Source organism: Megalobrama amblycephala, linkage group LG5 (assembly GCF_018812025.1).
Source record: "Megalobrama amblycephala isolate DHTTF-2021 linkage group LG5, ASM1881202v1, whole genome shotgun sequence".
In the NCBI taxonomy this organism is placed as follows: Eukaryota; Metazoa; Chordata; class Actinopteri; order Cypriniformes; family Xenocyprididae; genus Megalobrama; species Megalobrama amblycephala.
The window spans coordinates 19,238,431-19,251,938 of record NC_063048.1 but is presented as its reverse complement, the minus strand read 5'-3'; the positions used below and the strand labels follow the sequence as shown (position 1 = coordinate 19,251,938).

At 37.0% G+C, this 13,508-nt stretch overlaps 1 protein-coding gene across 16 annotated transcripts in view; it reads left to right on the top strand.

Annotated features, from left to right (window-relative positions):
* cdc42bpaa (CDC42 binding protein kinase alpha (DMPK-like) a) overlaps positions 1-13,508 on the top strand; it is an 86,590-nt gene that overhangs the window by 15,244 nt on the left and 57,838 nt on the right. For all 16 annotated transcript variants that reach the window (XM_048191018.1, XM_048191012.1, XM_048191010.1 and 13 more), the window contains exons 2-5: positions 693-784; positions 10,004-10,087; positions 10,195-10,290; positions 13,000-13,148. In XM_048191018.1, coding sequence (XP_048046975.1) covers positions 693-784; positions 10,004-10,087; positions 10,195-10,290; positions 13,000-13,148 — 421 coding nt within the window. The remainder of the gene's footprint in view (positions 1-692; positions 785-10,003; positions 10,088-10,194; positions 10,291-12,999; positions 13,149-13,508) is intronic.

Sequence of the window (13,508 nt, the reverse complement as noted above, 5' to 3'; positions counted from 1 at the left end):
GGAACCATTTGTGCATCCTCTCAACCACACAGTAAATCCTATTTTGTGTGCTCCATAAAAAGATATGAAAGTGATAATTGCAGCATTGAAAACAGAAACCATTGTCTATAATGTTAGTCGTTGTACAGTGGCCCCATACTTGGTGCTTTGGGATTGTACACAATTATGATTTTCCAGGATCAGTCACAATAACAGGGTTAATGGCAATTTCTGCTGCCATTCATAATAAAACACACACTTGTATGACAAACTTTCTTTGTAAGTTCTAATTGGGTGTCAGGGGAAATTAAAATATATTATCGCAAAATAATCAGGGTCTCATATCACCCTGAGCAAGTTCATTTTTTCATAATTACCAGACGACTGTCTGCATTCCTGCTACTTGTCAAATAAATAAATAAGTGGACATGAAATATTGATTGAGTTATTTAATTATGTGAGGAAAAAAGTCACAGTGGCCAATTTTTTTTTAGCTCAGTCCCTGCAAGAAAGACTTTACTGTGGTACACCATCAATCTATCTTTCACACCTGCTCAGAGATACCGCTGAACTTTTGACTTGTGTGAATGTGCTGTAACTGAAACGGTTACAAATCCCTTTGAGAAGATCGGGTCTTTATGGCACATCATAGTGAAGTGATGGATTTGAACGTCTTCGACAATAACTCCATGCTGTCTTCTCTCTCTCCCCAGCCAAACCGTTTACCTCTAAAGTGAAACAGATGCGATTGCACAAAGAGGACTTCGAGATACTGAAGGTCATTGGTCGAGGAGCTTTCGGTGAGGTAAGCATCCGTCTTGTGTTGAGACTGCATCTGAATTCCTATACTATCCATAGTATATAGCAGTGGCTCTCAAGTGATGGTTTGTAACCCAAACATTTTCTGATAAGGTTATTTTTCATTAATAAATTAAAGTGCCCCTATTATGCCTTTTTTAAGGTTCCTAATATTGTTTTGGGAGACTCCTACAACAGGTTTACATGCATGCAAGGTCAAAAAAACACTTGTTTTCTCATACATTTAATTTCACTTTAATAAATCTTTCATTTTAAAGGTGCCCTAGAACTTTTTTTTTTAAAGATGTAATATAAGTCTAAGGTGTCCCCTGAATGTGTCTGTGAAGTTTCAGCTCAAAATACCCCATAGATTTTTTTAAAGTAATTTTTTTTAACTGCCTATTTTGGGGCATAATTACAAACGAGCCAATTTCAGGTTGCGGCCCCTTTAAATCGTGTGCGCTCCGCCCCCTCCCGAGCTCTCGACTCTATCACAGCATAAACAAAGTTCACACAGCTAATATAACCCTCAAAATGGATCTTTACAAAGTGATTGTGTGAGTATTGTATTTATTTGGGTGTTTACATTTGAATATTGAATGAGTTTGAGGCTATGCTCCGTGGCTAAAGCAAACATTACACACTGTTGGAGAGATTTATAAAGAATTAAGTTGTGTATATGAATTATACAGACTGCAAGTGTTTAATAATGAAAATAACGACGGCTCTTGTCTTGTGAATACAGTAAAAAACGATGGTAACTTTAACCATATTTAACAGTACATTAGCAACATGCTAACGAAACATTTAGAAAGACAATTTACAAATATCACTAAAAATATCATGTTATCATGGATCATGTCAGTTATTATTGCTCCATCTGCCATTTTTCGCTGTTTTCCTTGCTTGCTTACCTAGTCTGATGATTCAGCTGTGCACATCCAGACGTTCTGCCCTTGTGTAATGCCTCGATCATGCTGGCATATGCAAATATTGGGGGCGTACACCCCGACTGTTACGTAACAGTCGGTGTTATGTTGAGATTCGCCTGTTTTCCGGAGGTCTTTTAAACAAATGAGATTTATATAAGAAGGAGGAAACAATGGAGTTTGAAACTCACTGTATGTCTTTTCCATGTACTGAACTCTTGTTATTCAACTATGCCTAGATAAATTCAATTTTTAATTCTAGGGCACCTTTAAAGACTTTTAAAGACCTTTAAAGTTTTATTTAGTTTTGTGCAATAAACAATTTTGGTATTACGTTGGATTGCCATTTGATGTCTGATGTTAAGTCTAAGACCTGAAACACAAACCAGTTCACAACCACTCGTATCCCAAATATTGTATATTTTATAAAAAATAGCATGTCAGACTTGGCCAGATCTGTGCATGCTAAATAAACCTAATTGTTAAATAATAATGAATTTTAAAGTAATAAATTTAATGAAATTAAAACAAACATGCCTGTGGTCTGCAGTCCAAAAGTCATAAACTCTTATAAACTGGTTCTTGTACTGAATCAATCAAAAAGTGCCACAGCTATGAAACGGTAAACTGTTTGGGAGCGGAACTGAATTAACATCTAACGGAAATAACATATACAGTCTCGAAAGAGTTTATGTTTTTTATTTTAAGTAATATTTATAAAATAGTATTGTTTAGTATGTAGTTTAGAACTTTCCAGTACTTTCACCAGTGAACTACATACTCTGCAGAATGTAGAAGTGTGTGAATTGGGATGCAGCCAGTCAGTCATTTAAGCACCAGAGAAGTGGTAATGACCCTTGTTGGTGACACTGTTGTTTCTTGGGCAAATAATTTTTTCATGACCCGAAGATATGCCAAGTTATTTTACGTGTCATAAACTACAATTTTGTACTCTATGACAACATGAAAGTGTTTAAGTGTGTGTGTGTGTGTTTTTTTTTTTAAAGGTTTAAAGGGGGGCATGATCAAAAAAGTTTGAGAACCACTGGTTTAACACAAGCTAACAGTTTAGCTGCCAGAATCAATTTTCATTCTTCAGGTTCCGTTCAAAGACCATGACACTGTCACCATCTGCAGTATGAGAGTACACTGAGCAGATGCTGATGAGTGTCATGGTCTTTGAACGGAGGTCTTTGTAGTTGTCAAAGGGTCGTCTTTGTGTTAAGGTTGACCTGTCACCCCCGCGGCCCCGTGCCGCCCTGATCCTGGTTTCTTAGACACTGACAGGAGCCAGGCTGGAGCACACTGCTAAGATCTCTCATAACATTGCTGGCTCTTCTCTGATCAATGATTATTTGATGATTGATATTAAATTAATCATTTATACATACTGATTTTAGATTGATCAGTTTCGTAACTGTGACACTGGTGTGCATGCACTTCTATCTAGTTTAATGTTTAAAAGTTAAAATTTAATTACAAGTACCCTAATACAATAACAATTGTTTTTATCATTTCCTTGTAACATGTCCTTATTAAAACAATTTAAATTTTTTTTATTGAATCTTTAGTGTCGTGTTGCTGGCTGAAATGGTTTTATAGGGCCGAAATCAGTGATCGAAAGACACGTTTAGTTAGTGTTCCTCTGTTGGCACGTTTTGACGGTGTTCATCGTCTATTTCATGCACACAACGTGGATAAGCTACAACAGTTAGCTGTGTGGACACTAGCTCTAAATTGAACGTTTCTCAATTTTAATCGGTAATGATATGGTTTCTTAAATCTAAAATCTTTTAGTCTGTGCTGTTTTCTGTTGATGCATGAACAAAAATCACTAAATATTTGTAGTACGCCTGCCATCCATTAAAGGTGCCATTAAACGTTTTTTTACAAGATGTAATATAAGTCTAAGGTGTCCCCTGAATGTGTCTGTGAAGATTTCAGCTCAGAATACCCCATAGATTTTTTTTAATTAATTTTTTTTAACTGCCTGTTTTGGGGCATCATTAAATATGAGCCGATTTAAATGCTGATGCTCCCCGCCCACGGAGCTCGCGCTTGCCTTAAACAGTGCCTAAACAAAGTTTACACAGCTAATATAACCCTCAAATGGATCATTACAAAGTGTTCGTCATGCATGCGGCATGCATGTGTCGGATTATGTGAGTATTGTATACTGTTATATTGTTTACATTTGATTCTGAATGAATTTGAGGCTGTGCTCCGTGGCTAACGGCTAATGCTACACTGTTGGAGAGATTTATAAAGAATGAAGTTGTGTTTATGAATTATACAGACTGCAAGTGTTTAATAATGAAAATAGCGACGGCTCTTGTCTCCGTGAATACAGTAAGAAACGATGGTAACTTTAACCACATTTAACAGTACATTAGCAACATGCTAACGAAACATTTAGAAAGACAGTTTACAAATATCACTAAAAATATCATGATATCATGGATCATGTCAGTTATTATCGCTTCATCTTTCATTTTTCGCTATTGTTCTTGCTTGCTTACCTAGTCTGATGATTCTGCTGTGCTGCTCCAGACGTTAATACTGGCTGCCCTTGTCTAATGCCTTTCATAATGTTGGGAACATGGGCTGGCATATGCAAATATTGGGGGCGTACACCCCGACTGTTACGTAACAGTCGGTGTTATGTTGAGATTCGCCTGTTCTTCGGAGGTCTGTTAAACAAATGAGATTTATATAAGAAGGAGGAAACAATGGAGTTTGAGACTCACTGTATGTCATTTCCATGTACTTAACTCTTGTTATTTAACTATGCCAAGATGAATTCAATTTTTCATTCGAGGGCACCTTTAATCATGGAAAGCTTTGTGCTTTGTTACTTTTATTATGAAGTAAAGTCTCAACTTTAAAATTCTGCTGATTTTATTATGAAATTCAAACAATAAATGTCATTTTGGCGCTCTTTAATACGGAATGGCAGATGGCTTTAGCCGCCTCAGTTCAAGCAGCAGCACAGGTCAAGCACACGTGAGCCTCATCTCATCTCCTTTTTACTACTCGTTACAGCACAAAATAAACATGGGTGAACACCAGAAGGTATGTTTAAAGATACATTACAACTTGCCGAAATCCTGTCTCATGTAATCGCTTAATATTTCAAATGGGGAAAGTTGTCTGTAAAACAGCTTATAGGCTATACAATGTCGCTTAATGTTACATTTACTTCAAGAAAGCTGTTTAATGTCCATAAACTCATTAGTTAGCTAGAAAAAAATAACTAGAGAAGAGCATTTTGCTAAATATATGCACTGTATTACACATTCATTACATTTTTACTTAACCTGTTAGTGATGTCTTCATTATTTAATGTATTTTGAATAAATCTGTCATGAAGTTATTAGTGTCTTTAAAACCGTCTTTTGTGCAGCACTACTTCCTTCCGCCACGGATTCAAATCTCAATTTGATAGTTGGACCAAGCCTCCGTTACTAATTCTAAAACGTCACTTCAGAACTAGTAACGAAGGAACGTTTCAAAACTCAAGTTGTCAGTTGAACCAAGCCTCCGTTACTAACTCTAAAACGTCACTTTAGAACTAGTAACGAAGTCGCTTCATTGAAACACATTGAATTTTGTACAGTATTAGAGAGAGAGAGAGCGAGAGAGAGCGAGAGAGAAGAGTAGGCTATTACCTGTGTCTGGTATATTGCATTACATTCATTCTTCAAGTCGATGTCCATAATATTATATCCTTTATACCAGTGGCGTAGCCACGGGTGTGCCAGGGTGTGCCGGTGCCACCCAAAGTGGCAGCTGGCACACCTAAAATAGGTCCAGGTGAAATTGCAAGCACAACAAACCTCACAAGTATCGAAAATGGGATACTTTCCCATAGACTGGAGTGAGACCATAGACGTCTCGCGAGCTGTCGCGATCATTCGTGGCTCTCTGTGGCTTGTAGCGCTAAGCCCTTCAGTTCATGCAGAGCGGGCGTGAACGGACCAACTCTTCCACATGTAATAAACATGAATGAACATCCAAAGGTATGTTGAAAGATATAGTAGAACTTAACAAAATCCGTATCATGTCATCTTTCATGTTCATGTTTCAACTGTGGAAAGGTGTCATTAAAACATCTGGTAATAATGTCAAATTTACCGTCACATTTACCTCAGAAAAGCCCTTCAGTGTCCAAAAAACGCATCAGTCAGCTACAAAAATGAACTTCGAGAGGAGCATTTTGCTAAATATATGCACTATTGCATATTCATTGTATTTGTGCTTAACATGTACTTCAATATTGAATGTATAAATCTGTTTTATGACAGCCACCATTTAAATTTTTAGGTCTATATAAAAATGAGTAGAAATAGCCTATAATTGTCATAATTTTTTTTTTATAACGTTATTATAAAAACTGTGTAATTTATATGTAAGTAGCTTACAAATAAATTAATTTTTAATATTATAGTGATGTAGGCTACCAGCTGTGGTTCCCTGTATAGTTTACAGTGTTGAGAGAGATTTTTTTCTTTGAGGAAATTTGCTGTACCTGACGGGCACTTCGGTAAAGTTGGTTTTATATTCGCACATTCGGACTTCTGGTAAATTCAGACTTTCCAATAAATGTGCAATAAATTAATGTTTGCGAATTTTAAGCAGCGACATGATATTGACAACCAACGATTGTCAACTTACAACATTTTTCACATTCGATCAAAATAGGCAAGTATTGTTTTAATGGCATATTTACTTGTGAATGTCCACTGAATGTCCAATGTAGTTTGATTAACAAGGCTATTGAATACGGATGTCCGAATGTGCGAATATAAAACCAACTTTACCCTGACGGGCCCCAAATTAGTCAATAATGAATCAAGGAAATCAAATCGAAATCAAACCACAAGCTTCAGAATCAAAATCAAATCCAATGGTGAAATTTGTGTCAATGCCCAGCCGTCAATCATTTTTTTGTTTGTTTTGTTTTTATTTAAAGCAAATATTGTTTTTTCCAATTATTTTCTTGTCAGAGTGCACCAGAATGCGTCGTTAAAATCCCGAAAATGGGGGAGGATGCTCCCAGACCCCCCTACAACAATTTCAATTACAATATTTTGTCCGGTTGCACATTAATCGGACAATAAATATGGCACACCCAGTTTTTCTGATGCACACCCAGAGTCACTTTTCTGGCTACGCTGCTGCTTTATACAAGTCCGTTTGAATGTCCGCTGAGGAAAGCGATCTTTGTATTTGTCCTTTTTTACATCCATTACACCACAGCGCTAAAACTTCCTTTTGCAAAAGTTCCTTTCAATTTAAAAGTCTCTTGTGCGTCACTGACTCGTTCTCCTGTAAAGTGTTGCCGCCATCTAATGGCGTATTAATGTAATGTTCACTCAATCCATATTACTTAATGGACATATTTATATAAAATCATATTTATTAACAATAATATTTAGAACAACAAATAAGCAGAATTGTACAGTTCAGTCAAACATAAAGCACTAGTTATTAAAACCATTTACGCTTGTATGTGGGTTTTTACAAATATTTAACGAATGAAAAGGATTTTAAAGAGCTTGTGACAAAACCTCCTAACTCCATTGGATCCTCAAACTGTCAATCAAGCCTCATTAATCTGCCTCACCTCCTGAATAAAGTGCGCACGCAGTTTGGACATCTCCTCTGTGCAATGCAAAGGTAAATAAAGATCTGATGTTTGAAAAAAAATTGTAAAGCGTTTTCTTTACTCAAAAAAACCATATGTTTATAAAGTTTAATGTTTTACGTATTTGAAGAGCGGAGAACAGTCTGATATGTCCCGTCTAGTTGTAGCCAATGTGCTATATAAGGATGTAACGTAACGTTTATTATTATCAAATTTAATATAGCACAATTCGACTTGCTCTGGAACAAATAATAGATTAATAAGACCAAAGATTGCCCGTTCTATGTACTCAAATTGAATTATGTCTCATGTTTAACCACTATAAGAGCCAGCGGCAAATCCCCGAGGCACTGGCCGAGATGAAGCTGTTCTCGGCGGTTACAGAAGCACTAAACGGCCGCTGACGCACTCGAGCTCGCATCTCCGAAAACGTCAAAACAAATTGTAAAATAGGCGCTGTTATTACACATGAGTCACATATTTCAGGTCTAAACAACTACATTCGCGCCTAAAAAACTATTAAAACTACAGTTCGTGGTACAAGAAGTAGTATTTGTAAAAATTACGGTTGATTTGATCGGCCGCCATGACTGTCACTTCAAGCGGAGTGATACAAACGGTGAAAAGGCAGTAGGAGTGCTGTTATCACTGAAATATCGCATGGCTATCAGCCAATCAGATTCGAGAACCAGACAGAACTGTTGTATAAATGTTTATATTTCACCAACAAACTGAAGTAGAAACAATTCTGTTATTAAATTGTTGATATAAAAACTGCCTTATGTGCAGTTTAAATGTTTATACAACTCGGTTTTAGCTATTTGAGTGTTGATTACTAAATACGTTAAATTAATTAATTATTTATATGTTTTATATTAATAATTTATTATTTATTTTTGGTTTTGGCCCATTTAGGTGCATCCCTACTGTAATGGAAAGTTGTTGTTTTTTTAGTTTGATAAATTAGGAGGTTGTATTTGTAGAGGACCAAAGTTAAAGGGTTAGTTCACCCAAAAATGAAAATTCTGTAATTCTGAATTTCGTGTTGTTCCACACCCGTGCGACCGTCGTTTTGCACGACGCATGCGTTTTGTTCATGCGAGAACAGACATTGTTGCGTGAACACACTTTGGATAATATTATTTTGTAAATAAAGTGGTAAATTGTTTTTTTTTTCACAAACAAAGCACTTACTTTGCTTCATTAAATTGAGTTTAAGCCACTGGAGTCACATGGAGTACTTTAATGATGTCAGTTGCTTCTTAATTTGTGTTCCGAAGATGAACAAAGGTCTTACGGATGTGGAACGACACAAGGGTGGGTAATAAATGACAGAATTTTCATTTTTGGGTGAATTAACCCTTTAAAGATGCCAAAAACTCAATAATCGGTGTTCAGACCACCAATGAATCAGAGTAAAGAACAAATGTTCTTGCTGTTGCTTTTTTCCCTGGTTTTTATTGACTTTTTCATTTGAATTACTCACTCTTGTCTTGTCCACCCACACAGATCTCATATTGTTGACAAAGTTACGACACAAGTTAAATGTCGTTTTTGAGTAATAATTAGATTTCATCTATATTTCAAAGGCTGCATTGTGTGGAGTTTGGCCCATGTAAGGCTGTGTGTTTTGAGGGCACAATGCCAGGTGCCAGGCAGTGCTCTGAATGCTATTTTAAAAGTCATTTTCCAGTCTCCGGGTCCTTTCGATCAGATATTAGCAGATCTTTCTTAGCAATTGTAATCTAAATTTTAAGGTCTGTGCTTTTGGGATTTGGTTTATTTTAAATCCCTATCAGATGTGTGGAAGAGTGAAGAGTGTGATTTCTGTTTGGAATAATGCTCGTATTCTGGCTCCGTCTAGAATGTGTAGACCTCTCAATGCGTGCTTGTTTTGGCTTATTTAATCGCAGGGAGTGAATCACACCGTTGTTTCACTTGGACACCTTGAGTTCAAGACAAATATGTGTCCATTCCACTTCCTTTTCCCATGATGCTCTCACTTAAATGTGTGGACCATACATCATTTTATTGCTCCATTATGTGCTGTTTAGGCCTTTAGGGGAATTTGTTTGGACAATGTTCCCTATAATTTGGATCTTGCCCATAAAAACCTTTATATTGTTATTATTTATAAAATTATAATATATATATATATATATATATATATATATATATATATATATATATATATATATATATATATATACTACATAAAAGTGTTGTTTGGGTCAGATTTCAAAGTCATATTTTGCAGTTCAACATTTGAGTTATTAAAATTGGATTTGGGCTGTCAGTGAAATTGTCAGTGATATCGAATTGCTGTCAGCTGATTGTCTTTACTTGTTGAGTCCTGAGTGTGCTGCTTTGTGAAGAATGCTTTCTTCCCTCAGAATGAGTTATATCATATATTTATGGCAGTGTCAGTGTATGTGTGTACACCCTTAGTAACCTGACCTGCCCTGTAACTCAAGGTTTACACTCTGCTGTCACTGATAACCAACCACTTCCATGTGTGATCTGGTAATCTAGATGGAATAAAAGCAACACAAAGCGGCTTATCATCTTATCAGGACCTCTACAAATCCCCTCTTGCTTTCTTAATGGAGGAGCCGAGTGTCAGATCTCTGTGTGTTTTCCGGTGTTACAGGTAGCAGTTGTAAAGGTGAAGAGTTCAGACAAGGTGTTTGCCATGAAGATCCTCAACAAGTGGGAAATGCTGAAAAGAGCAGAGGTACACAATTAAATATTCCTATCGCAAAATCAATTGGTGTGGTTTGGAAAATTACATTTTTGAGATCAACTTAATGTAAACAACTGTTTGTCTTTTTTTCCCTCCAGACGGCGTGTTTCCGGGAGGAACGGGACGTGCTGGTGAATGGGGACAGTCAGTGGATCACCACCCTGCATTACGCCTTTCAGGATGACAACTTCCTGGTAAGCTTCTGTTCTCTGTGCCCCTGACTCCACATAAACAGGAGTTTTGATTAGATCAGACTTGATTAGTCAATCCCAGTAGTCTCAAAAATGCTCTCAGACTGTTTTGTGAGTGCAGACCGACCTCAGAGTTGCTGGACCGGAGCAAACCGCACCTCTGGCCGGTTCCCATATGGGGAATTACTGTGAGAATCCCAGTCAGCCAAGCCAGGTCCATCAGGAAAATAATGGGGCTGTTTTAGTGCATGTGGTTTTTCCCAGCAAGCAAACAGCTTATTCTGAAGGTCTAAATGTTGTCATGCAGGTGTTCTTCTCGACCACCAAACCAAAATAGTACAAAATTGAATAACCCTACATTTGTTCCATCCATCCAACCATCCATTCTATTGTTAGATCTATTGTTATATCTATCAATCTGTTTATCTCTGTTGTTCTATCTATCTTTCTTATTATCTGTCTATCGTTGTATCCATCTATCCATCCGTCAGTCTATCTATTGTTCTGTTGTTCTATTTGTCATTCTTTCTATCATTCTATCTATCGATCCTTTGTTCGTTCTGTTATTCTATCTGTTCTGTCATTCTGTCTACAGTTGTGCTCAAAATTATTCATACCCTTTGTAAATATGACCAAAGAAGGCTGTGAAAATAAATCTGCATTGTTAATACTTTTGATATTTTATTTAAAAAATCTACAAAAATCCAACCTTTCATTGGAGAGTAATAATTTTAAATGGGGGAAAATCTCATTATGAAATAAATGTTTTTCTCTAATACACATTGCTCACAATTAATCATACCCTTTTATTCAATAATTTTTGCAACCTCCTTTTCCCAAGATAACAGCTCTGAGTCTTCTTCTATAATGCCTGATGAGTTTAGAGAACACCTGACAAGAGATCAGAGACCATTCCTTCATGCAGAATCTCTCCAGATCCTTCAGATTCCAGCTCCATGTTGGTGCTTCTTCTCTTCAGTTCACTCCACTCATTTTCTTTAGGGTTCAGGTCAGGGGACTATGATGGCAATGGCAGAAGCTTGGTTTTGTGTTCAGTGACCTATTTTTGTGTTGGTTTTGATGTTTGTTTTGGATCATTGTCCTGATGGAAGATCCAACCACGGCCCATTACATGAATTCTAACAGGGACAGTCAGGTTTTGATTTTTTATCTGCTGATATTTGATGGTATATAGAATCCATGATGCCATATATCTGAACAAGATGTCCAGGACCTCCAGCAGAAAAATAAGCTCAGAACATTAAAGATACAGCAGTATATTTCATTGTACACATGGGGTACTTTTTACCCCATGTGTGCACCGAACCCATCTTAATTTGCTAAAAAAGCAATTTTTTTTTTGCTTCATCTGACCATAGAACATTTGAATAGTAACTGACACTACTGGAACTTCAAACGGGATGGGTTATATAGTCAAAAGTACCCCATGTGTACAATGAAATATACTGCTGTATCTTTAATGTTGTGGGCTTGTTTTTCTGCTGGAGGTCCTGAACATCTTGTTCAGATACATGGCATCATGGATTCTATCAAATACCAACAGATAAAAAATCAAAACCTGACTGTCCCTGTTAGAAGTCATGTAATGGGCTGTGGTTGGATCTTCCATCAGGACTATGATCCAAAACAAACATCAAAACCAACACAAAAATGAGTCACTGAACACAAAACCAAGCTTCTCCCATGACCATCCCAGTCCCCTGACCTGAACCCTAAAGAAAATGAGTGGAGTGAACTGAAGAGAAGAAGCACCAACATGGAGCTGGGAATCTGAAGGATCTGGAGAGATTCTGCATGAAGGAATGGTCTCTGATCTCTTGTCAGGTGTTCTCCAAACTCATCAGGCATTATAGGTAGGGCTGGGTAAAAAATACAGATTTCTCGATTTGAATCGATTCTCATTTTTACAAACCGATATCGATTCTTAAATCCCAAGATTTAGAAGTTTAGAATCACAATTCTAAACTTTATTTATAATAAAAACATAATTGATTTAAGTTTGTATAGAAATATATAAGTTAATTTAAGCTTCAGTATTATTATAGTAGTACCAAATGACTCCCATGTGTAGTTTACAGCATTAGTTGAGAGATTTTTTCCTCTAGAAAATTTTCCATGTACTAACTGAGATACCACATCCAAAATAATCGATATTGAATCGAATCGAATCGAAATCGGAATCGAATCGAATCGAAAGCATGTGAATAGTAATCGAATTGAATCGTGAAAATTTTGTCAATACCCAGCCCTAGTTATAGGTGAAAACTCAGAGCTGTTATTTTGGGAAAAGGAGGTTGCAAAAAGTATTGAATAAAAGGGTATGATTAATTGTGAGCAATGTGTATTAGAGAAAAACATTTATTTCATAATGAGATTTCCCCCCCCCCCAGCCCCCCCCCCCCCCCCATATAAAATTATTATTCTCCAATGAAAGGTTGGATTTTTGTAGATTTTTTTAAATGAAAGATCAAAAGTATTAACGATGCAGATTTATTTTCACAGACGCCTTTGGTCATATTTACCGAGGGTATGAATAATTTTGAGCACGACTGTATCTAGATGTATCATTCCATTGTTCTAAATATTATGTTTATCTATGTATCGATTTATCTTCTATCGATCTGCACATTTCTGTTGTATTTGGTGTATGTCTTTTATGCCATTTAGTTCTGACATGTCTGTCTTCTGCAGTACCTGGTGATGGATTACTACGTGGGTGGTGACCTCTTGACTCTTCTCAGCAAGTTTGAGGACCGTTTACCAGAGGACATGGCCCGATTCTACCTGGCGGAGATGGTTCTGGCGATCGATTCTGTACATCAGCTGCACTATGTTCACAGGTGAGACCATTCTGCTCACAGATGTGGCCTGGTTTTGCTGATCTTTCTCTCTTTTTTGGTTTCTACTGCACAACACTGTGACATTTGGAGCAAATTGCATGGAAATAATTTGTGTGTGCTGGTCTGTGGGAATGTGAATTCTTTTGGGAACACAGGAAGTGACCAAATTGTTCTGAATTCAGCATTCGCAGAGGACATTTTTGTACTGCCTTTGCCTGCCCAGTTGGTATTGCGTTGTATATACGCGGAGCACAGTTCCAGGGATAACGCTCGGAGGCGCCCAGCCTCTCAGATGTGGCTCCAGTGGAATTGATTTATTCTGGTCTTACTAATTGCAGGCTGCTGCTACGGAGCAGAGCA